Here is a 24,779-nt window from a genome sequence, read left to right as displayed (position 1 = left end):
TTAGCGATTTTTTTATGTCCCAAAAATGCATGCAGAAATCCCTCGCTTGTAGCTGCAAGGCTCGACCCTACCCCACTGGTCGTTGCTTAGTGTTAGTGATTCAGCTGTGCTACACAATGGCTGGAGGAGGGGAAGCTCCTGAACATTTTCCCCCATCAAAGAAAACGAGATCGCTGGTATGGGAATACTTATGCTGCAGAAAAGTTCAAGACGGCTGCGTATTCGAGCTGAAGGCCCAACCAACATGTAAAACATGTTTGCGGAGGGGCTGCCGAGGAGGCAATACCTCCAATATGATTTTGCATTTACACAAAATTAAAGGTTAACACCAGGGCCGTGCAGAGACCGATGGAGGGGCAGGTGCTCATAGATCAAAAGGGGCACATGAGCAAGTATTTAATACACCTTACAACAACATCAATTCCATTTTAACCAGCTTTACAGTATAATTGGCTATGATTGTGACAGACTTTAATTGGGAGGGAGGAAAAGTGAATAGTAATCAACACTGTCATCAACACTTTCTGGCTGTGACTCAGTCTATATCAAAACTTCCTCAACTTGTTGTTCATCTGAGAACAAACCACATCAGATGCAAAGTATTTTGACATAAATTTCAATTATAATGGTGAAATCTGAATTTAGCGGAGTGGAGCCTCGTTAGAAGAAGTTAGACCTCTGACAGCCAGAAATCTTGCTTGTTTCTAGGTGACCAAATACTTATTTTCCACTCTAATTTGGAAATAAATTCTTTAAAAATCAAACAATGTGATTTTCTTTTCTTCACATCTCATGGTTGAGGTTTACCCATGTTGACAACAATTACAGGCCTCTCTAATCTTTTCAAGTCGGAGAACTTGCACAATTGGTGGTTGACTAAAAACTTATTTGCCCCACTGTACCTTAGCGTTTTCATACCACGGTATACCTTGAAACTGGTAGTCGGCACATGTCTAGTCATTAATGGCAACCAATGAGTTCATCAACCTTTTTTTTTTTTTTTTTTAAATAAAATAAAACTTTATTTTTGGAATCAAGAGTTGATCATGACAGCAAGATCACAACAGTAACTAAAGCACAGAGATCAAAAAGAGCAACAGATATGAAAAAGTTCAGCATAAAAAAGGACAGCTCAAAATATGAAAAAAATATTGCACTTTTGTCATCTCCCAAACATTGAAAGGACGTTTGATGGAATTACCCAGTAAACATTTTCATTCTTTTTTTTTAATTTTTTAAAAACTTTTTGTCATACGCTCTCATCCAAAAGTCGTTTACTTCTTATCGTAAGGAAGAATATTTTGCTGGGAGCAAACGTCAAAACAGGCGACTTGTGGTTCTTTGAAATTGGTCGTTTGTGCTTTTAGCTCCGCCCATGTGCACACATTCATGTTTAAGTGCGTCGAGTGACGTCCGTGTCAGTCTTTTCCCCCCAAAAATGTTCGCTCGCTCGCTCTCATGTGCAAAGAGCATCTCGGGAATCCTCATCCATCGATGAATCGTCGGACTTTTTCCTCTCTTCAGCGTGACGGACACGCTGCCGGCTCCGGATAAGGGTCCGCCTGCAGTAAACCTTTTGTTAATGGCTGTTTTGAAATATCACTAGCAACCACAACTATGAATACTTAGGGCATAGACTTCATCATTATATTGACGGGTCACTCCCACAGACACTGCGCCACGCCTTCTCGTAGGGGGCCTAACCACACCCAGCATCAAGAGGATTTATTCTCAAACGCACACACGGAGCGATCTAACGCCGGATTTAGACTGAAAAAGTATGAAAGCTGTACCGCATACAAACAGGAAGGATTGTCTCAGGAGTGGTTTGTTCGAGGATTCAAGGTAATTATATATTTTTCGTACCATGCCTGCATGTTGTGAAAAAAATCAATGGGAGAAATTAGCCGCTACAGCATTGGCGTTATAATTCACAATATTTCCGTATAATAAATGCTAACTGCCCGGTTTTTTGCTTATAACCAAGAATAGAGACAGTTTTACGTCCATATCTGTAAAGAATTCGGGGATTTAAGCATTTATTCACAAACATTTTAACTGGAAAATCTCTGTTTATATAAGGCGGCCACTAGCTACATTCATTAATACACTAGTATTGTACTTTGACATATTTACGTAAAATAAATGCTAACTGCACGGGTTTTTTTTGCTTTTGACCAAGAATCAAGACTGTTTTACGTCCATATCTATAAAGAATTTGGGGATTTCAGCATTTATTCACGACAATTTTCACCGGAAAAGCTCTGTTTACAAAAGCCAGCCGCTAGCTACATTTACTAACAGACTAGCATTGTACTTCGACATATTTACGACAAATAAATGCTAACTGCACATTTTTTTTGCTTTTAACCAAGAATCGAGACTGTTTTACGTTCATATGTATGAAGAATTTGGGGATTTAAGCATTTATTCACAAGATTTTTTACCGGAAAAGCTCTGTTTACAAAAGGCAGCCGCTAGCTACATTTACTACAAGACTAGCATTTTACTTCGACATATTTACGTCAAATAAATGCTAACTGCACGGTTTTTTTTGCTTTTAACCAAGAATCAAGACTGTTTTACGTCCATATTAATAAAGAATTTGGGGATTTCAGCATTTATTCACGACAATTTTCACCGGAAAAGCTCTGTTTACAAAAGTCAGCCGCTAGCTACATTTACTAACAGACTAGCATTGTACTTCGACATATTTACGACAAATAAATGCTAACTGCACATTTTTTGGGCTTTTAACCAAGAATCGAGACTGTTTTATGTCCATATGTATAAAGAATTTGGGGATTTAAGCATTTATTCACAAGATTTTTTTACCGGAAAAGCTCTGTTTACAAAAGGCAGCCGCTAGCTACATTTACGACCAGACTAAAATTTTACTTCGACATATTTATTTTAAGTAAATGCTAACTGCACATTTTTTTGCTTTTAACCAAGTCTCGAGACAGTCTTACGTCGATATCTATAAAGAATTCAGGGATTTAAGCATTTATTCACACGAATTTTCACCTGAAAAGCTCTGTTTACATGAGGCAGCCGCTAGCTACATTCATTAACAGACTAGCATTGTACTTCGACATATTTTCGTAAAATAAATGCTAATTGCATGTTTATTTTGCTTTCAACCAAGAATCGAGACTGTTTTACGTCTATATGTATGAAGAATTTAGGGATTGACGCATTTACTCACAATAATGTTCACCGGAAAAGCTATGTTTACATAAGGCGGCCACTAGCTACATTCATTAACAGACTAGCATTGTACTTGGACATATTTACGTCAAATAAATGCTAACTGCCCGTTTTTTTGCTTATAACCAAGAATCGAGACTGTTTCACGTCCATATCTCTATAGAATTCAAGGGATTTAAGCATTTATTTACAAGAATTTTTAACGTAAAAAGCTCTTTGTAGTGATAAGGCGGCGCCACGGTGGCTTAAAGACTAGCAGCAAATTTGACATATTTACATAATATAAATGCTAACCGGCAATTTTTTTTTGCTTTTAACCAAGAATCAAGACTGTTTTAGAATTCAGGGATTTAAGCATTTATAGAGAAGAATTTTCACCGGAAAAGCTCTTTACGTCAGGCGGCCACTAGCAACATTCACTAACAGACTACCACCGTACTTTTGACATATTTACGTATAATAAATGCTAACTGCCCGGTTTTTTGCTTTTGACCAAGAATCGAGACTGTTTTACGTCCATATATATAAAGAATTCGGGGAGTAAAGCATTTATTCACAAGAATTTTCACTGGAAAAAGCTCTGTTTACATCAGGGGGCCGCCACATTGACTGACAGACTAGCATCAACTACATAAAGTAAATGCTAACTGCCCGTTTTTTTTGTTTTGTTTTTTTTTGCTGTTAACCAAGAATCGAGACTATTTTACATCCATATTTAAAAATAATTCAGGGATTTAAGCATTTATTCACAATAATTTTCACCGGAAAAGCTGTTTTCATATGGCGGCCGCCACACTGACTAACAGACTAGCATTGTACTTCGACATATTTACGTAAAATAAATGCTAACTGCCCGTTTTTTTTTTTTTGCTTTTAACCATGAATCGAGACTGTTTTATGTCCATATCTATTAGGAATTCAGGGATTTAAGCATTTATTCACAAGAATTTTCAACGTAGAAAGCTCTTTGCTGTGTTTCCACTCGGTCAGGTTTGGCAGAGATAGGCCCCCTATGAATCAGCCCCGCGCCCTGTGTCCCGTCAATAAATTATGTAGTCTATGATTCAAGGATGCCAAAGTCACTTTTTTTCACGTTTTGGTTTCCTTTGGAGGGTCACTATGTTGGTCGACGCATAGAAATGTTTAACTTTTAACTAGGGCTGTCAAAATTATTGCGTTAACGGGCAGTAATTAATTTTTTTAATTAATCAAGTTAAAATATTTGACGCAATTAACACACATGCCCCCCTCAAACATATTAAAATGACAACACAGTGCAATGCCAACTTGTTACTTGTATTTTTGGGAGTTTTGCTGCCCTCTGCTGGCGCTTGGGTGCGACTGATTTTATGGGCTTAAGCACCCGTGAGCATTGTGTAATTATTGACATCAACAATGGCATGCTACTAGTTTGTTTTTTGATTGAAAATTTTACAAATTTTATTAAAACGAAAACATTAAGAGGGGTTTTAATATAAAATTTCTATAACTTGTACTAACATTTATCTTTTAAGAACTACAAGTCTTTCTATCCATGGATCGCTTGAACAGAATGTTAATAATGTTAATGCCATCTTGTTGATTTATTGTTATACGAAACAAATACAGTACTTACGTACCGTATGTTGAATGTATGTATCTTGTGTCTTATCTTTCCATTCCAACAATAATTTACAGAAAAATATGGCATATTTTATAGATGGTTTGAATTGCGATTAATTGCGATTAATTACAATTAATTAATTTTTAAGCTGTAATTCACTCGATTAAAAATTTTAATCGTTTGACAGCCCTACTTTTAACTCATTTGGCTGTCATTAACGGACTTAAAGTTTCGAATAAGCCACAATTGTTCTCTTTTAATAAAATATGTTATAAAAAAACATTATTGCCTTTGATTTAAAAAAATCTATATTTAGTACATCTTTTGACCTACGGATGGCGCCATGTTTAACACGCGCAAAAACAAACAAAATATAAGCAGTTACTCACAATGTTACTCATTACTTGAGTATTCTTTTCATCAAATGTACCTGAGTACATTTTTTGGACGACTACTTTTACTTGAGTAAAATTTTGGCCACTCTACCCACCTCTGGTTAAATACGGTAAATATTCTGATTGCAGGACTATTGAAATTTGACATAAGTTTTATTTTAGCGAAAAATGTCGACGCACATGATTTAGTTTCGCGGACCGCCACTTTGACACCCCTGCAATAGATAGACGAGGGTTGAATGAATAAGTCCACGTTTACCTCGGCGTAGAGCGGTGGCGGCAGGTATCGGAACTCTGTGACATATGCCAGCAGCGCCGCGCTGGCGTGTTCCTGTTCGGGGACGCCGTGCAGGAAGTGGCGACGCCTCGACTCCGGGATGGCCAGCTCGTCGTAGCTGGGCGGAGCTGCCGACGCAAAACATAACATATATATATATATAAGGCGGAAAACACAGACAAGGCTGAAAAAGCAGTTTCTGCTCTTGCACCCCTCTTTAAAAGAAACTGCTGTATTTTAAGCCAAAACAACTGTTGTTTTTGATGGAACAATATGTCTATATGCTGCCAGAGCAAATTCATGGCGCATTAAGCCACCGGACTATTTTTAATTTGTCCGTTTTACTGGAATATTCAGTCAAAAAGGATACGTCTCCTGTTTTACCTGCCGCCATTTTCAAACTCACAACCTTGGGGACTCATTTCGCAAGGGTGTGAGTAACTGGAACAACTTGGCATTAAATTGGATATCTCTGCAGAACACAAAAATCGGCGTCTACTTCTCCACAGAAAAACGCGCGTGCCCACGCATGCACACCCACACATACATAGCTGGGGATGCCTGTATTTACAAGCATGGGCTAAGCTACTAACTGAGCATATATCTTGTAAGTCATCGCTGACACCGCCTTTCGGAATCATTAACATGCACAAAAGTCAAACTCCGCCTATGGGTATTTGACCTAAAATCACCAAGAAGACACCAAAAAAATGACCTTAAATCAAAAGAAAGTCACACAGAATTAGGGTTGTTCCGATCATGTTTTTTTGCTCCCGATCCGATCCCGATCGTTTTAGTTTGAGTATCTGCCGATCCCGATATTTCCTGATCCGATTGCTTTTTTTTTGCTCCCGATTCAATTCCAATCATTCCCGTTAATTTTTCCCGATCATATACACTTTGGCAATGCATTAAGAAAAAAATGAATAAAACTCGGATGAATATATACATTCAACGTACAGTACATAAGTACTGTATTTGTTTATTACGTATGACAATAAATCCTCAAAATGGCATTTATATTAACAACATTCTTTCTGTGAGAGGGATCCACGGATAGAAAGACTTGTAATTCTTATAGGATAAATGTGACTTTGTATATTGTGACTAAATATTGCCATCTAGTGTATTTGTTGAGCTTTCAGTAAATGATACTGTAGCCATGCCCAAATGCATGATGGGAAGTGCAACCATGACTGTGCGTAGTGGCACCAATTGATATATCTTCTCTGCGTTGGGGAATAACATAGGGTTTTAAAAAAAAAAGATCAACTATTACCTTTCTTCCCCACATTGCCTCCCACGATATTTCTCATTGTTGAGAGAGGGATTGTAAGGCTTTAGCCATTTAAAAAAAGGCTCCAAAGACTGCCAAAATTCACTCTACTCATATTACACTGCCTTTTAGCTCTATATATAGGTAAATCGGCGCCAATATAGATTGAACGCGACAATGCGTGAGTGAGTCATGCAGCGCATGCGTTAATTGCGTTAAATATTTTAACGTGGTTAATTATAAAAAAAAAAAAATAATTTACCGCTGTTAACGCGATAAATTTGATAGCCCTACTTTAAGCCAAAACTAAAGACTCTGGATGAGAGTAAGACATTTTGTCTGTAACGTTAAATACAATTAGAAAACGATTTAATTAAAAAATATATATTAAAAAAAGGCATGTCTGTTATTTTTTTGCCGATTCCGATACTTTGAAAATGACGTGATCGGACCCGATCGATCGGCATCCCGATCGCATCTTTACACAGAATGACCAGAATCTACAGTAAGCGACCCTTAAATGCCTCTAAACAAACAAGTCAGGAAGTGACCTGATATGAAAAGGAAGTTTCCTGAAATGAACAGTACCTAACCCAGTAAGGAGCCAAAAGTGGCTTACAGATGAGGATAGTAACAGAAGCCTTTAGTCTTCAGCAAAGTCATTTAATACTAACTAGGAAAAAAGCGATTCTATCATTTTTAAACTGTGCGATAAGTAGAGTATCAGGATTGTATACCAAAATCATGTGCCAAAAAAAATGCAGATGCGAGCAAGACAACCAACTGAGCTTACCCTCGGGCCGCTCTGCCACTCCCGCCCAGGTGGAGGCGCTGCCGCTGCTGCTGATGCTGATGCTGGAAGTACGAGAAGTGGCGTTGTGCAGGGGGATGGTCCCAATTACCAACGGCAGTGACAGCGACAAGTTCAGTCCGCCCGGAACGTCCACGTACACCTGCGACGAGCAATAACAAAAACGGGGGGCAAAAAAATCACATATACTGCAACAAAATATTCTTTTCATAGTTGACCATGATTTTTGTCACGAGCTGACTCATTGAAAATCACTAGTGTTGCAATGAAACCATTTGTAAGCTCCCAATAAAGATTCAGTCTCCTGTGTGGTATCAAGACCATGCCGATACTGAACCGATATTTAAAAAATCCCTACGCTGGTGACGTAACCCCAATGTCCGCTAAATTCAGATTTCACCATTATAATTGAAATTTACGTCGAAATACTTTGTAAAAAATAATAAGCTGGCGATGTAAACCGAATTTCCGCGTAATTTGGAATTAACACTTTAAGTATCCTGAAATACCCCCTAAACCTCAAAATAACTGTCCAAGAACATGTATTATATGGCATACAATGGTATGAAAAAGTATCTGAACCTTTTGGAATTTCTTACATTTCTGCATAAAATCACCATCAAAGGTGATGATATTTATCAAAATCACACAGATGAAAAAAAACTGTGTCTGATTTAACTAAAACCACCCCAACATTGTTCGAAAAGATTAGAGAGGCCTGTAATTGTCAACATGGGTAAACCTCAACCATGAGAGCCAGAATGTGTGGGGGGATGGGGAACAGAAAATCACATTGTTTAATTTTTAAAGAATTTATTTCCAAATTAGAGTGGAAAATAAGTATTTGGTCACCTACAAACAAGCAAGATTTCTGGCTGTCAAAGAGGTCTAACTTCTAACGAGGTCTAACGAGGCTCCACTCGTTACCTGTATTAATGGCACCTGTTTTAACTCATAATCAGTGTAAAAGACATCTGTCCACAACCTCAGTCAGTCAGTCAGTCACACTACAAAGTCCACTATGGCCAAGACCAAAGAGCTGTCGAAGGACACCAGAGACAAAATAGTAGACCTGCACCAGGCTGGGAAGACTGAATCTGCAATCGGTAAAACGCTTGGTGTAAAGAAATCAAATGTGGGATCAATTATTAGAAAATGGAAGACATACAAGACCACTGATAATCTCCCTCGATCTGGGGCTTCATGCAAGAGCTCACCCCGTGGCGTCAAAATAACAAGAACGGTGAGCAAAAATCCCAGAACCACACGGGGGGACCTAGTGAATGACCTACAGAGCTGGGACCACAGTAACAAAGGCTACTATCAGTAACACAATGCGCCGCCACGGACTCAAATCCTACACTGCCAGACGTGTCCCCCTGCTGAAGACAGTACACGTCCAGGCCCGTTTGCGGTTCGCTAGAGACCATTTGGATGATCCAGAAGAGGACTGGGAGAATGTGTTATGGTCAGATGAAACCAAAATAGAACTTTTTGGTAGAAACACAGGTTCTCGTGTTTGGAGGAGAAAGAATACTGAATCGCATCCGAAGAACACCTTACCACTGTGAAGCATAGGGGTGGAAACATCATGCTTTGGGGCTGTTTTTCTGTAAAGGGACCAGGACGACTGATCTGTGTAAAGGAAAGAATGAGTTGGGCTATGTATCGAGAAATTTTGAGTAAAAATCTCCTTCCGTCAGCAAGGGCATTGAAGATTAGACGTGGCTGGATCTTTCAGCATGACAATGATCCCAAACACTCAGCCGGGGTAACAAAGGAGTGGCTTCGTAAGAAGCATTTCAAGGTCTTGGAGTGGCCTAGCTAGTCTCTAGATCTCAACCCCATAGAAAATCTGTGGAGGGAGTTGAAAGTCCGTGTTGCTCGACGACAGCCCCAAAACATCACTGCTCTAGAGGAGATCTGCATGAAGGAATGGGCCAAAATACCAGCAACAGTGTATGAAAAGCTTGTGAAGAGTTACAGAAAACGTTTGGCATCCATTATTGCCAACAAAGGGTGCATAAAAAAGTATTGAGATGAGCTTTTGGTATTGACCAAATACTTATTTTCCACCATGATTTGCAAATAAATTCTTTAAAAATCAAACAATGTGATTTTCTGGGTTCTTTTTCCACATTCTGTCTCTCATGGTTGAGGTTTAACCATGTTGACAATTACAGGCCTCTCTAATATTTTCAAGTGGGAGAACTTGCACAATTAGTGGTTGACTAAATCCCTATTTGCCCCACTGTAGGTGCAACAAGAAATAGAAATTATTGATTGCATGAAAACAAAAACAAATCCAAACAGATCGGACGTCAAGTGGCCGAGAAATGGCTAACTGACAGCAGTGGACGTCAAATCCCGATCCGAAGGTGCGAGAAAGATGGGCGGGTCCTCACCACGAGGGCGTACTCGACGCGTATGATGGGGCAGTCGAGGATGGACGGCGACACGGGTGGGATTTTGAGCACGCGGCCCTCCCAGCTCTGACTCTTGCCCTGAGCCAGGGCCTCGCCCCTCAGGTTGGACACCAGCTGCCGGATCTCTTTGCCCTTGCCTTTGGCGAAGAAGGTCTGGGTCTGGTACAGAGCCGCCTTGGGTACCACCACGCGGGTGGAGCAGTTCTCCACCTCGGCGAAGATCTGGATGGAGTCGCCTGTGGGACGAGAGGTGCAGGGTGAGAGGGCAGAGAAATGTGGTCGCTGGGGAGGTGAGCGGCGGCGAGCGCTACCTGGCGTGTAGCCTTTGCGGGCCACCTTGGCGCTGAGCGAGATGGGACCCGACGCACACAACCAGCAGCATAAGGTCTTCTCTTTGCTGCCGGCTTGAGGAGCCTCCCAACACAACAAGGGCACAAATTCAAAGCGCAGCCATTTTGTCAGGACGCTTCTACTCATGCACATGCAACTTAAAGTGGGAGAGCTGACTGTGAATACTCGTCTTTGACGTATTTGAGTTGACGTTCATTAGCTATCAGCTCTCCCACGGATTAGACGTCTACTGGCCAAGAACTCACCAGCAGCAGGGGCGTGTTGATGTCGATGTGCTCGAAGACGACAAACTCCTTCTTGACCTTGACGGGGAGCATCCACGGGCGGCGAAGCTCCGCCTTCACCCAGTACCTCACGCTGCCGTGTTTGCCCTCGAACGACGTGGCCAGCGCCCTGACGGGAAAGGCGGTCAGGCTCGGACCGGCAGCGCGTTCAGCCGACAAAACGTGCCCGCCCGGCCGGCCGGCGCTCACATCTGCGGCAGCTGGAAGCTGAAGGCCAACTCGTGCAGGCCGGCGTGCAGGATGGTCACGCCGCCTTCGTCCGCCGCCGCGTCCTCCTCATCTGCCGCCAAAAAAAACAACAAACGCCATCTTTCCGTGCACATATATAGCTGTGAGTTTTGTCATATTGTCTGGCCTTTGACTTGACTGTCAGTTGACGGGGAACGGGGCACGGGGCCGCTCCGTAGGGGACCTATTTTCAAAAACTTATACCGTAATTTCTGGACTATAAGGCGCAACTGACTATAAGCCGCCACCCACCAAATTTGACATGAAAACGGCATTTGTTCATAGATAAGCCGCACTGGACTATAAGCCGCAGTTGTCCTCATTGTATTATGGGGTATTTACACCGTTATTAACTGGTAACACTTCATTTGACAATGGCATCATAAGATTGTCATGAGACCAAATTAACCACCAGTTTTGAACCAATTGGGTGCAAAGCCTTATTGTTTCTAAAAGCTTCATTTGGCCATCACTGCTCCCTTGGGGGAGACAGTCAACCTCTGCTGCCACCTGCTTTCAACACCGTTGTCATCCAACATTCCTCCTAGCATGCATTGCGGTGCTACAGAAGTAAATAACAATCATGTTCTGTGCTAATTATTTCCTCAGTTACTGTTCCAGTTGTTTCATTAATTGCTAGCTTTTGTATTTGGTAACATTTTTGGGATAGTGGTGCCATAATACTGTTATAATTATTACATGACACTGTCATAAGCATTATTGAATGCTTATAATAGATGTCGGTTCGTGTCATCCAGCAAATTATCTCACTTTTGAATGGCCGTAAAAGATCTGAGCTGGACAATAAATGGAGTTAGTGAAATAATATGCCACATGACACATATTGACATCTGTCATAAGCATTCAGTAATGCCCATGATAGTGTCATGTCATAATTATGATGTTCTTATGACAGTCTTATGATGCCGCTGTCAAATAAAGTGTTACCGATTAACCCAAATAAATCAACAAATAAGCCGCACTGGAATATAAGCTGCAGGATTCAAAATGAGGGGAAAAAAGTAGCGGCTTATAGTCTGAAAATTAGGGTAATTCAAATATTTTCAAAATCAAAGCTGATAGCAACCTAAAACCAAATCGGGCACCTCCCTTAGGCATATATGAGTCTCCGTGAGTGGCGGCTTTAAAAAAAAAAAAAGTCAAAGTCGTTCCCTAATAAAATCCTGATTACCAAATTTTTCGGACTATAAGTCACACTTGAAATAGTAAAAATGCATTTATTCAGTCCGACATGGCATAATTATTCCATTATGGTCAAAATTGTCGACTTCGACGATATTTTATGCCACCGGAGTTAGTCCGGCTTTTGTCATTTCTCTGCCCCGGATTCGGAGAGCACAAACAAAGCAGGAGGCGTTACAGCTAGCTGACATGCTAACCCGAACCGAGCGGTGTTTCCAAGTCTTATTCTCACTTTTCGAAGCGAAAAATCACACAAAACCACCCCGGATCATGTCACACAGCGGCGAGGTTGTCGATTGTCTTCGCCGATCAGCAACCCCCCCGGCGGTGAGCAAGTTACAGCTCATCGTTCCCCCGCTGCGGGCAGGAGAGCTCGTTTGCCGGTGAAGTAGCTGGAGAATGACCGCTGGACAAACCGGCAGATGTCAGAGGAGCGCATAGCTGCCCAAGCCCAACCCGAGGATAGTGGTCTATTGCTGGGCACACAAAGAGGGCAGAAGGGGCTGGAAGTCTGGATGATATGGAGAACTGCACGAGCATAAGCAGAGTATAGCTCTCTCCTAGCGGGCACGCAAAGAGGACCAAGGGGGGTGTGCGACATGCCGCCGGTCGTCGGCCGAGTGGCCTTTTCAATGGACAAGGAGTATTGTCACCCAAAAAATGCAAGCCACCCATATATATATATATATATATATATATATATATATATATATATACCTAAAAATGCCGTTACGCTTGATAACACACATCACTTAAAAGTTAGGATTTTTTTCCCACGTGTTTCAATTGAATTTCTATTTGTGTCAAGCCATTTTTAAGTTCTAGTTAAGTTTTAAGTTAGTCTAAACTGTAAGTCCTGATAGGATTTTGAGTTTTTGCAGTGTTCAAAATAAATGTATGATACAGGCTGTATTGGAGCACAGTAGGGACCGGTGCTACTTGGTGTTTAATTCAGCAATGACTACTGAGCTAAAATTGATAGTTAGCATTATCGAGTTCTTATTTTACACCCTCATCACTCCACAACGCTATGTTAAACACACGTTAGCCACGTATCGACAGTGGTCATAATTAATGGAAACCTAGCCCTTCGCAGGGCTAACGTTACGTGAGCTAGTGACAGTAACGTTAATCTTATTTATTAGCGCTTAGCGCTTTACTGCTTTAAGATGGCGGCTGTTTACTAACGCTGCCCAGACGCAGCCGAGTCTGTCATTTCGCATCTAGTTCAACATACATGTGATCTCCATAAGACTCATCAGACGCTACCTGCTACCAACGTAGCATCGTGCGGGCTAGTATTTTACAACGTCGGCGTCGTTTGTAGCGTTTTTTTTGTGTTTTTTTTCCCTCTATGCACGTGACATCAGCGCATTGTCCCGCATTGAAAGTAGTCCGAGCAAAACGTGATGCTTAGAACTGTCAAAATAAACGATTACTCGAGGTGAATGAAATTACTCGGATCAGTTTCTAAATTCGAGTTACTCGAGTTGCTCGAGTATTCGTTTCAGCTCTAAAGCACATACAGAAAAATAGCTGGGGCCATTAAACGGTCATATTATAATTTTCACTGTTGGATTGTACTTTGTGCTGAATTCTTTACCATCACAAAAGCTATCAGAGAAATCACACACAAACAGAGATACAAAATAACACGATATACTAATTGCTAGATGCAGTCCGTGCCCAATCCACTCATTAAGTTCAGCCGTTTTGACAAGGTTAGAGCCGCTATCTGACTCTATCACGTTCATTTATAGCGTTAACCGCTAGCATTAGCCGCTAGCGTTAGCCCGTGGCCTGGCTACCAGTAGAAAGCACTGAAAGCACCCTCTCCGGAAATCGTGAGAACAAGGGAGGACAACGGGTGATAGCCCGCTGAATGCCGCCATGACTCTACTTAATGTCGGGTGAAAGTTTGTCGGACCTCCCTTAAGCCACACTCCATCACGTTTGCTTGTAGCGTTAGCCGTTAGCGTTATACGTAAGCACAATGACTGCTTTCTTAAAGTGGAATGAACATAGCCGAACAACACAGAGTCAAAGCGGGATGAAAAGACTATTTTCTTGCTTTATTAAATTACCGAATTAACCGACATGGTCAAAATTACGTTGGTCATCGTGAAGAATTTCGGTAACAGTAAATTTTCGGTTTACCGCCCTGCTCTACTGCATGCTAAAAACGGGTGAAAGTGGCTAGAATTTCTTGCAGGAACTCCCCGACGTGAAGGTTGCCACGGAGCCAGAAATTTTGTTTATTTATTTATTTTTTTTATTTTGGGGGGGGGGGGGGGGGCTAAACCTCCTAAAACTACTGAAATGCAAAGAAAACTGTTTTGGCACAGTTGTTTCTATAACACATACAAAAACTGATTTTCATTCAAAATTGTATTTTTTCAATAATTTGCAAAATAAAAGTTAACAAAAACAGCAATAACTCCAACCTCCATCTCCTAATTTTTATTTTCCCTCATTTCCTCACACACTAAATGCCAAATCTAAATTTTAACTACTTAAGAACACATGATGTACATTAAAATGGAAGTTAATGTCAACATTTACTTTTGCTTTCTTTTTTTTTTTTAATAATAAAGATATAAGTAAGATACATTCAGAAAAATACAATTGACTTATATTGTGCAGAGTGAAATGGAATATATTTTGAAGATCGCACAAACATTGACTTTTTTAAATCATAAGGAAATGTATAAGTAGCCTCACATAAATGAACAAATATAAGTCCAAAGTGCACATTAACAGATTTTCTGAACCTCTCCATCAGAGCAAATAAAACTAAATATGATAAATAAGCCTCCTCAACTCTTTCCTTGCTCTTAAAGATTTGATCCATTTTCTGCTGCATCGCCCTTTTTTTGTCGCATCAATTCAAAAAAACTTTTGTTGTTGTTTTTACTGTTCCAGAGAACATGCGCTAGCTAGCTGACTAACTCTGCTGATCACATGTCAGTATGTCAGCCAATTGAACAGATAAATGAGTCCAGGCATTTTGCTTTGCTGTGTGCATTCGCATATTGACGTGACTCATCATCGTCAGACTCGGATAACTGCAGCAGCTGGGGAAGCCTCCATGCCGTCCGTGGAATAAAATAGATAATAAATATTGGTGGAAACGGATTACGCTACCTAAGCACTTTATTATGCTTGTGCATGTAAATATGATGTTGGTAGGTTGTTTTTGTCTTGGAGATGAAATGCATGTGTGGCAGCCCAGCATTTAAAAAAAATGTTTTTACATAACGTTTTGACAGTTGATATTTATGGAATCAAAGCACCGTGTAACGGAACAGCATTCCGGCCCTGAATCTTATACCGGAACTGCGTTCCTGACCGTTCTGGCCCACTTTCACCCCTGGCTATAAAGCAATACTGTATTGTGAGATGCTGGCCGGGCTGACGTCACATTCGCATTCTTCGTCAATACAGGAAGTCACTCATTTTCATGGCGCGGGATTCAAAAAATTGAATATATAAATCGATCGCTTCCACACACATCCAAGCAGTCCATTTCATTCATGAGCACAAAATACCGCGTGAAATAGGAAATAAACATGCTTTTTGCTGTCATAGGAACTTTAAAATCATTATATTACTTATTTTTAGGTGAAGTGAAAGTTGTTCAGGGGCTCTGCGGACAACTTTATAGAACTGACTGAAGAGACTGAGCTCTGTTGAGCTTGGTGTTTGTTTGTCTTCTCTTCCTGCCAGGATCACAGAGCTGTGTTCATTCAAGTTTCGCACTGAGTGAGTAAATTTCAAGAATTAGATATTGAAATATTGTGTGTGTGTGTTTGATGAGAACGACTTATAGGCTATACAGAGCTTTAAATTTTAAGATGAGATTTTTTTAATGCAAAAAGCGTGCTTCTGCTCAAAAAGGGTTGAGAAATACTGGTCTGGCGTCATCAATGCACCATTTATCGACTAATCGATGAACAAATGAACTTTCATGAATGACCTTAAAATTTGTCCAGGATAATAAAAGTCTATTTTGTCATTTCTCTTTTTAGAAAAAAATAAAACCAGTAAATATTTTATGGGTTAAGGGTCTCAAAACTTATGTATTCCATCGACGGGTACGCGCAAAAGGAAGTGGCCGTGTCACGCGCAGGGGCAACGGCAGCAACACAAGAAGCGGCCCAGTCTGAAGCAGACCAGTTTGAACCAGCCTAAGCAGCCCGCAGCCCGCCCCAGAAACTCCCTCGTGATTGGCGCGAGGCCCTTGCAAGCCCCGCCCACTCAGAGATGGAGGAGGAACCCCGAGCGGACAGGACTGGAAGCTCGAGTGACAGCGCGCGACTCGATGACGACAGCATCGGAGTGTGTGCTTGTGCGGTGCTGATGAGAGGAAGACGAGGATGAAGATCGTTGGCTACCATTTGGACTGGGATACACGTCTAGTCCGTTTGACGGACCCGAATGTCTTGGACGTCTATCCCAGGCCATATGGGAGCCAATAGTTCGAGTGTCAATCGGTGGGTGGCGTGCGCGTGCGATTGCCCCCCCCCCCCCCCCCCCCATCCCTTTCACTCCAGTGTGATCAGGTTTGAACCGCTTCTAGCACACAAAAGGGAGTTGCCTGCAAGGTCCCAAAAGTGTCAAAAAAAGACTTTTCAATATGGACTGACCTCGCTCCTCGGCACTCCCGATGAGGACATCCCGGTGGTGCAGGTACTCCACCTCCTCGGTGTAGTTCTGCGTGTAGGCAGTGCTGGCGGCGGCGTTGCGGGACTCGGTCCAGCGGACCTTGGCTACCCCGCGCGCAGTCACGGCCAAGCTGCGGACCCGCACGTCGCCGGCCACGTCCACCAGAACGCGGCCGGACACCAGCTCTCCGCCGGAGAAGACCGGCGCGTTGCTGTCGTTCAACGTGTCGAAGCAGACAGCCAGCGCCCGAACTTTGCCCACGACCATGATGCGATGACGGACGGCCGGAGCCGCGGCCAATGCACCCCCGCCCGGCCCTAGCTCCCGGTGGCCCGCGCAGAGCCCGCCCGGCCTCGCTGCTGCAGGCTCATCGGGGGTTTCGGCTCCCGCCCCGCTCGGCTTCGGTTCTGTTCGGTTCGGCGACTGTGACCGAGTACTGCCAGGCTCCTCTGAAAGGCGGCGCACGCAAGGAAAGGAGAAGGCACGGGCGCCTCTGATGACGAGCGGCCGTCATCGCCCTATGACGTCACAAAGACGACGCCCTTTTCGTCACGGGCATCCAAAACACAAACGGGTGCAAGTCAAGCGCACCCCCTGGTGGCAGATCAACAAAGTTTCTGGAAGGAAAACGTTTCACCGTTAGAAACGTCATATGACGTGAAAACGTTAAAAAAGCCTTCTTAGGTTTGACTTTGAACACGACGAATACAAAATGTTCCGCTTCAGGCCAGTTCAACTTTTGTTTGAACGTAAAACCTACAAAGTGAAACTTAAATTAAAATGAAAGCATTATTTGCACTTTATTCATTAAATGGCCCTAATATTCCCAAAAACATAAAGGAAACATTTTTTTTGCGTTTTACTTCTAAAACGGCTCTCAATGCTTAATCCGAGATTTTCCCAAATTTAAAACTCGATACTCAGCCCGTTTTCGTCATTGTTTTACAACGTACACCGCTTGCCAAAAGTATTGGCACCATAAGCGGGTTTTAAGGGAAAAGTGTCATTTGACTTAGCTATGGCAGAAAACAGGGACAAGACTGAAAAAGCAGTTTCTGCTCTTGCACTCCTCTTTAAAAGAAATTGCTGTATTTTAAGCCAAAACAACTGTTGTGTTTGATAGAACATTATGTCTATATGCTGCCAGAGCAGATTCATGGCTCATTAAGCCCCCGAACTATTTTTAATTTGTCCCTTTCACCCTGAAAACCCCCGTTTACAGACGTCGCGCAACCGCTTTTTTTTCAACCCACCCATAAAACAAATTAATTATATTTATTATTCAAAATGTCAGTCGTTTTTAGCTTAGAATCATTCATTGATGTCTCATATTTCGTTTTTTTTTTTTTTATTTAAAAAGGACTTTAAAATATTATTTACTCACATATTTTAAACTTTTAAACAAATTATGTCACAATGAAAAAAATGGCGTCTGTAAAAAAATCACGGATATCTACCTCATAACTATCGCTTAATTGTATTTTTTTTGTTACTGTCGCATTTTCTCCGATATGTTAGATGATAAATAATGGATCCAAACCAAAAAAAAGTTGAAAAAAACATTTAAAAGGGTAAATATATGAAAAAGAAAATCTCGAGCACTCCTTGTTGTCTGCGATTTCTGCATCGCGACCCTTGTTATATTACCATGTTTCACTCATCAAATCCCCAAGAAATCCAGCTGTGGCCATTCACAGCTGTGTCTTGACACTCAGTGATACATGCTACATGGAGTTTTTAGATCGAAACAAAGAAGGTACGCGATAATATCCCGTTAAAGTCATGGCGTCTGTAATTCTGTTCTCGCGTGCGCTCACCTCCAGATAGCGTTTTGCTGTTTAAAAAATATTTTTTTAAAAAAAGCCCTCCTGCTAAAAAATTGTCTTCCCCCAGAAAATTGAGATTTTAAGCTTTTCAACGATGTATCACACATGCATATCGGACAATTTTGAAAGTTGGCTAAATTGGGGGTCTCAGAGCAGAACTTCAAGTCACCGGAGTTTTCCGCCCTATACATATAAAAAGTTGTAAAGCAATAAGACAGCAACAAAAATGAATGAAATTAACAAAAAAATATATATTCTTCTAATGGGTCAAAATTATTTTTCAAGCACTTAGACGGTAATTTGCTTTGCATATAATTAAAAACAAAAAAATATTTGAAAAAAGGATTTTTTCCCTTTGACCAATAATATTTTTTTTTTGATTTAAGCAACTTTTTTGGGGATTGAATGATTTAGACACAAATGTCCTAATCATAATATGGCCCATACAAAAAAAAAGGATTTCTTCAAACAAAGAAAACTGTTTCAATGAAAAATCAAGTGTTCAAATGCAAATTTTTCAATCTCAAATATTTTTTCGCATTCAAAAACTTTTTCTATAATTCTATAAATCTTTTTTTGATTGAAGTGATTTTCTTTTGAAAATTCATATTTTTTAAGTAACTTATGTTTTGATTGAATTATAAAGATAAAAATGTCCTACCCAAATGTGGCCCAAACACAAATCAACATTACTTCAATCAAAAAAAAAAACTTGACATAAAAAAAAAAAAAAAATCAAAGAAAAAAAGCTTTCACGTGCATTTTTTAAAATTTATTTTTGCATTCAAACTTTTTTTTTAATTGAAGCGACATTTTTTGGTTGAATAATAAAGACACAAATCTACCTCCATATGGCTACGTCCAGGGGATCCAATTTTTGACTGGGGTATACATTGGCAAGACACCGGCGGGCATACCATATTCAATGCATGACGAGCTTGGCGAAAAGTATAGCTGTCCTAAGCAGCCTGATTTAAAATTCCCCTCAAGAACAATGGGGAAAAAAACCCTCATCATCAACTTATTATTATAAATATTCTTGTAAGTTAATCTTATTGTTGACACTGCGTTTCGGGATCATCAACATGTTGTGCCCCCCCTGCCCCAAAAGTCAAACTCCACCTATGATCGGCACCCCTGCAATTCTGTAAGATAATGCCCAATTTCTCCCAGAAAATGATAGCAATTACAAATCCTTTGGTAGTAATATCTTCATTTTTTTATGCTCGCAATGAAAAAACATGGGGAAAAAAGGGGAAAAAATCATTATCATTTTTTACAAAAGTACTGGCACTAGGGTTGTTCCGATCATGTTTTTTTGCTCCCGATCCGATCCCGATCGTTGTAGTTTGAGTATCTGCCGATCCCGATATTTCCCGATCCGATTGCTTTTTTTTTTTGCTCCCGATTCAATTCCAATCATTCCCGATAATTTTTCCCGATCTTATACATTTTGGCAATACATTAAGAAAAAAATGAATAAAACTCGGACGAATATATACATTCAACATCCAGTATTTGTTTATTATAAATCCTCAAGATGGCATTTACATTATTAATATTCTTTCTGTGAGAGGGATCCACGGATAGAAAGACTTGTAATTCTGAAAGGATAAATGTGACTTTGTATATTCTGACTAAATATTGCCATCTAGTGTATTTGTTGAGCTTTCAGTAAATTTTACTGTAGCCATTTAACTTCTGCCCAAATGCATGATGGGAAGTGCAACCATGACTCGTCGTGGTACCAATTGATATATCTTCTCTGCGTTGGGAAATAACATATGGTGTTAAGAAAAAGATCAATTACTACCTTTCTTCCCCACATTGCTTACCATGATTATTCTAATCGTTGGGAGAGGGATTGAAAGGCTTTAGCCATTTAAAAAAAGGCTCCAAAGGCTGCCAAAACTCACTCTACTCGTCTTGCGCTGCCTTTTCTATATACTGTATGGGTAAAATGGCGCCATTATATATTGAACGCGACAATGCGTGAGTGGGTTGTGCAGCGCATGCGTTAATTGCGTTAAATATTGTAACGTGATAAATGTAAAAAATTTTAATTCTCGCCATTAACGCGATAAATTTGATAACCCTACCTTAAGCTGAAACTAAAGACCCTGGAAGACTGTAACACATTATGTCTGTAACGTTAAATACATTAGAAAACGATTTAATTAAAAAATATATTTATATTAAAAAAAGGCATGTCCAATATTTTTTTGCCGATTCCGATACTTTGAAAATGACGTGATCGGACCCAATCGATCGGCATCTCTAATTGGCACCTTTTGAAAAATCATGTGATGCTTCTCTAATTTGTGTAATTGACAGCACCTGTTATTTACCTGTGGCAATAACTACAATGTATCACAAAAGTGAGTACACCCTTCGCATTTCTGCAGATATTTAAGTATATCTTTTCATGGGACAACACTGACAAAATGACATTTTGACACAAAGAAAAGTAGTCTGTTTGCAGCTTATAAAATAGTTAATTCATTTTCCCCTCAAAATAAAGCCATTACATAGGTGGAGTTTGACTTTTGGGGGGGCACAACATGTTGATGACCCCGAAACGCAGTGTCAGCAATAAAATTAGCTCACAAGAATATTTATAATAATAAGTTGACAATGAGTGTTTTTTGTTTCCCATCATTTTTGAGGGGAATTTTAAATCAGGCTGCTTAGGCAATACTTTTCGCTAAGATCGTCATCCATTGAATATGGTACGCCCGCCGGCGTCGTGCCAATGTAGTTACCCCAGTCAAAAACTGTATCCCATATGTAGGTAGATTTGTCTCTTTATTATTTAATCAAAAAAAGTTGCTTCAATAAAAACAAGTTGCTTCAATCAAAATATATTTTCTATCAAAAAAAAAAACCAAAAACGCTTCAATCAAAAAAATGTGTTTGAATGCAAAAATAAATGTCAAACTCAAAAAAATGCATGTGAAAGCTATTTTTCTTTTGATTTTTTTTTTGTTTGATTGAAGTCAAGTTTTTTTTTGTTTTTTTTTTTTAATTTAAGCAACTTTTTTGACTGAAGCAATGTCAATTTGTATTTGGGCCACATTTTGGCTAGGACGTTTTTGCCTTTATTATTCCATCAAAAAATAAGTTGCTTCAAAAAAATGTATTTTCAAAAAGAAAAGTCACTTTAATAAAAAAAACAAACTTTCAATCACAGAAAAAAATATTTGAGATTGAAAAATTTGCATTTGAACACTTAATTTTTCATTGAAAAAGTTTTGATTGAAGCAATCCTTTTTGTGTTTGGGCCATATTACGGGTGGGACATTAGTATCTAAATCATTATGTCCCAAAAATAAGTTGCTTCAATCAAAAAAAATATTTTCAATCAAAGAAAAAATCATTTGAAAAATGAAATTGCCCTCCCCTCTTTTTTTTTGTTGAAAATTTTATGCAAAGCAAATGACTGTCTAAGGTGCTTGGCACATGATCTGTTCGAAAATAATTTTGACCCATTATAAAAATATAATTTTTTGTATTTTTGTTGCAGTTTTATTGCTTTACAACTTTGACTTTCATATATATGTATATGTGTCAATTTCATGCAATGACACTCTTCGGCCACCAGGGGGGCCCTGGAATTCCTGCCCCCCATAAAATCCGCTTATAGTTATGAGGTAGATATCCCTGAACTATTTACAGACACTATTTTTTTCATTGATTTCATTGATCATTCATTTAAAAGTTTAAAATATGCTAGTGATTTTTTTTTTCATTAAAACAAAAAAAAAACCAAAAACAGTATTTTCTTTAAAAAATTTATTCATGTATTTATTTTAAATTAAAAAAAAAAGTGTATTCTCTGATGTTTGTCTGTAGCCTTTGTGGACAACAGAAATTTGATTTCACTTTACCAGAAACATGCCCATGATTCACTTTCGCAGGCCACACAAAATGCAGAACTTAAAATGTTAGACTAACAGAATTCAAAGCACATCTATATTTACATAAAGGCAACCCGTGTGTAATTAGAACTAGAGCTGATGAATTTAAGTAATCATTGCTAGAGTGCTCTTTTAAAGGCATCATGAGTGAGGCCGGGGTGAATTCTGCCAACTTAACATTTACAACTTAATATTTGAAGTTCTGCTTATTCAAATGCAGTAGGGCAAATATGCATTTAGTCAACCACTAATTGTGCAAGTTCCTCCACTTGAAAATATTAGAGGCCTGTAACTGTCAACATGGGTAAACCTCAACCATGAGAGACAGAATGTGTGAAAAAAAAGAAAATCACATTGTTTGATTTTTAAAGAATTTATTTCCAAATTAGAGTGGAAAATCAGTATTTGGTCACCTACAAACAAGCAAGATTTCTGGCTGTCAAAGAGGTCTAACTTCTTCAAACGAAACTGCACTCGTAACCAGTGTTGTTAATTTTACTTTAAAAATAATTAATTAGTTACAAATTACTTCTCCCAAAAAGTAATTGCGTTAGTAACTCAGTTACCTGAATGTAAGAGTAATTAGTTACTTGGAAAAGTAACTAGTGATCATTTTCTTTTTTGTCTCAAAAAAAAAAAAAAAAAAAAAAAAAAAAAAACAGGATACGCAATGTGAAGTTTAAAGGGTTTGGGGGACAATTGGCCCTAGCCCAATTCTTTACCCTCCACTTAACTAGAAACAAGGGTACTGCGATAACTAGATAGTAACCCTTGCTATGTGTGGAAGTCATTTAAAGTTGGGAATCAACCGTTAAAGTTGTTAAAATTGCTCCCGTTATTGCATTAGTTCCCTTCTGTCTACTTTAAACATGTTTAAGTTTTAAAACTGTTTCATCATTTAAGGATAGATTTAAGTTAAGATTTTGCCGATTTAGGAGCATTTTAGATTAAAAAGAAAAAAAGTTACTTAGGTTCGCTAGGAAGGATCTCTTCATCAGAGCCTTCCTGAGAGGTCTACTGCTTTAAGATGGCGGCTGTTTACTAACGCATGTCGTCCTAAAAACATGTTGCCAATGCGGCTGTGTCTGTCATTTGCATCTAGTTCTATAATATGATATCTACCGTGTCATGTGGGCGTAGTTTGTCGGCTATGGCTACAGTCAGGTATTATTGGAGCCACCTAGCATCGCGGTTGCAACGGCGTCTTCCCCACTCCTGCTCTGCTCTCTCGTCTCCGTGAGTCCGTTTCTCTCAGACTTTTTTTATTCAACCAACTTAGTAACGCATAGTAACGCACACCTTTCCCGCCTCAGTAACGGTAACGGCGTTGCCAAGATGAGAAAAGTAATTAATTAGATTACTCATTACTGAAACAAATAACGCCGTTAGTAACGCCGTTATATTCTAACGCCGTTATTAACAACACTGCTCGTTACCTGTATTAATGGCACCTGTTTTAACTCGATATCGGTATAAAAGACACCTGTCCACAACCTCCGTCAGTCACACTCCAAACTCCACTATGGCCAAGACCAAAGAGCTGTCAAAGGACACCAGAGACAAAATTGTAGACCTGCGCCAGGCTGGGAAGACTGAATCTGCAATAGGTAAAACGCTTGGTGTAAAGAAATCAACTGTGGGAGCAATTATTTGAAAATGGAAGACATACAAGACCACTGATAATCTCCCTCGATCTGGGGCTCCATGCAAGATCTCACCCTGTGGCGTCAAAATGATAACAACGGTGAGCAGAAATCCCAGAACCACATGGGGGGACCTTGTGCATGACCTACAGAGACCTGAGACCACAGTAACAAAGGCTACTATCAGTAACACAATGCGCCGCCAGGGACTCAAATCCTGCAATGCCAGACGTTTCCCCTTGCTGAAGCCAGTACACATCCAGGCCCCTCTGCGGTTCGCCAGAGAGTATTTGGATGATCCAGAAGAGGACTGCGAGAATGTGTTATGGTCAGATGAAACCAAAATAGAACTTTTTGGTAGAAACGCAGGTTCTCGTGTTTGGAGGAGCAAGACTACTGAATTGCATCCGAAGAACACCATACCCACTGTGAAGCATGGGGGTGGAAACATCATGCTTTGGGGCTGTTTTTCTTCAAAGGGTCTAGGACGACTGATCTGTGTAAAGGAAAGAATGAATGGGGCCATTTTTCGAGAGATTTTGAGTGAAAATCTCCTTCCATCAGCAAGGGCATTGAAGATGAGACGTGGCTGGGTCTTTCACCATGACAATGATCCCAAACACACAGCCAGGGCAACAAAGGAGTGGCTTCGTAAGAAGCATTT

General features: G+C 40.0%; 1 protein-coding gene across 2 annotated transcripts; it reads right to left on the bottom strand.

Annotated features, from left to right (window-relative positions):
- Positions 1 to 385: 385 nt before the first annotated feature.
- Positions 386 to 17,274, bottom strand: LOC130905384 (arrestin domain-containing protein 3-like). 2 transcript variants are annotated; one of them, XM_057818728.1, is made up of 8 exons: positions 16,711 to 17,271; positions 10,823 to 10,913; positions 10,595 to 10,742; positions 10,310 to 10,412; positions 9,978 to 10,234; positions 7,555 to 7,714; positions 5,468 to 5,613; positions 1,364 to 1,562 (listed from the first exon to the last, which is right to left on the bottom strand). In XM_057818728.1, the coding sequence occupies exons 1-8, from the start codon at positions 16,994 to 16,996 to the stop codon at positions 1,521 to 1,523; spliced, it is 1,233 nt and encodes a 410-aa protein (XP_057674711.1). In that variant the 5' UTR covers positions 16,997 to 17,271; the 3' UTR covers positions 1,364 to 1,520. The 2 variants fall into 2 exon arrangements, with proteins under 2 accessions (XP_057674710.1, XP_057674711.1); XM_057818727.1 differs by lacking the exon at positions 5,468 to 5,613 and having other exon boundaries at positions 386 to 1,562; positions 16,711 to 17,274.
- Between the last annotated feature and the right edge of the window lie 7,505 nt (positions 17,275 to 24,779).

This window comes from Corythoichthys intestinalis, chromosome 17 (genome assembly GCF_030265065.1).
Source record: "Corythoichthys intestinalis isolate RoL2023-P3 chromosome 17, ASM3026506v1, whole genome shotgun sequence".
Classification (NCBI taxonomy): Eukaryota; Metazoa; Chordata; class Actinopteri; order Syngnathiformes; family Syngnathidae; genus Corythoichthys; species Corythoichthys intestinalis.
The sequence above is the reverse complement of the archived record's forward strand: the minus strand, read 5'-3'. Positions and strand labels throughout refer to the sequence as shown.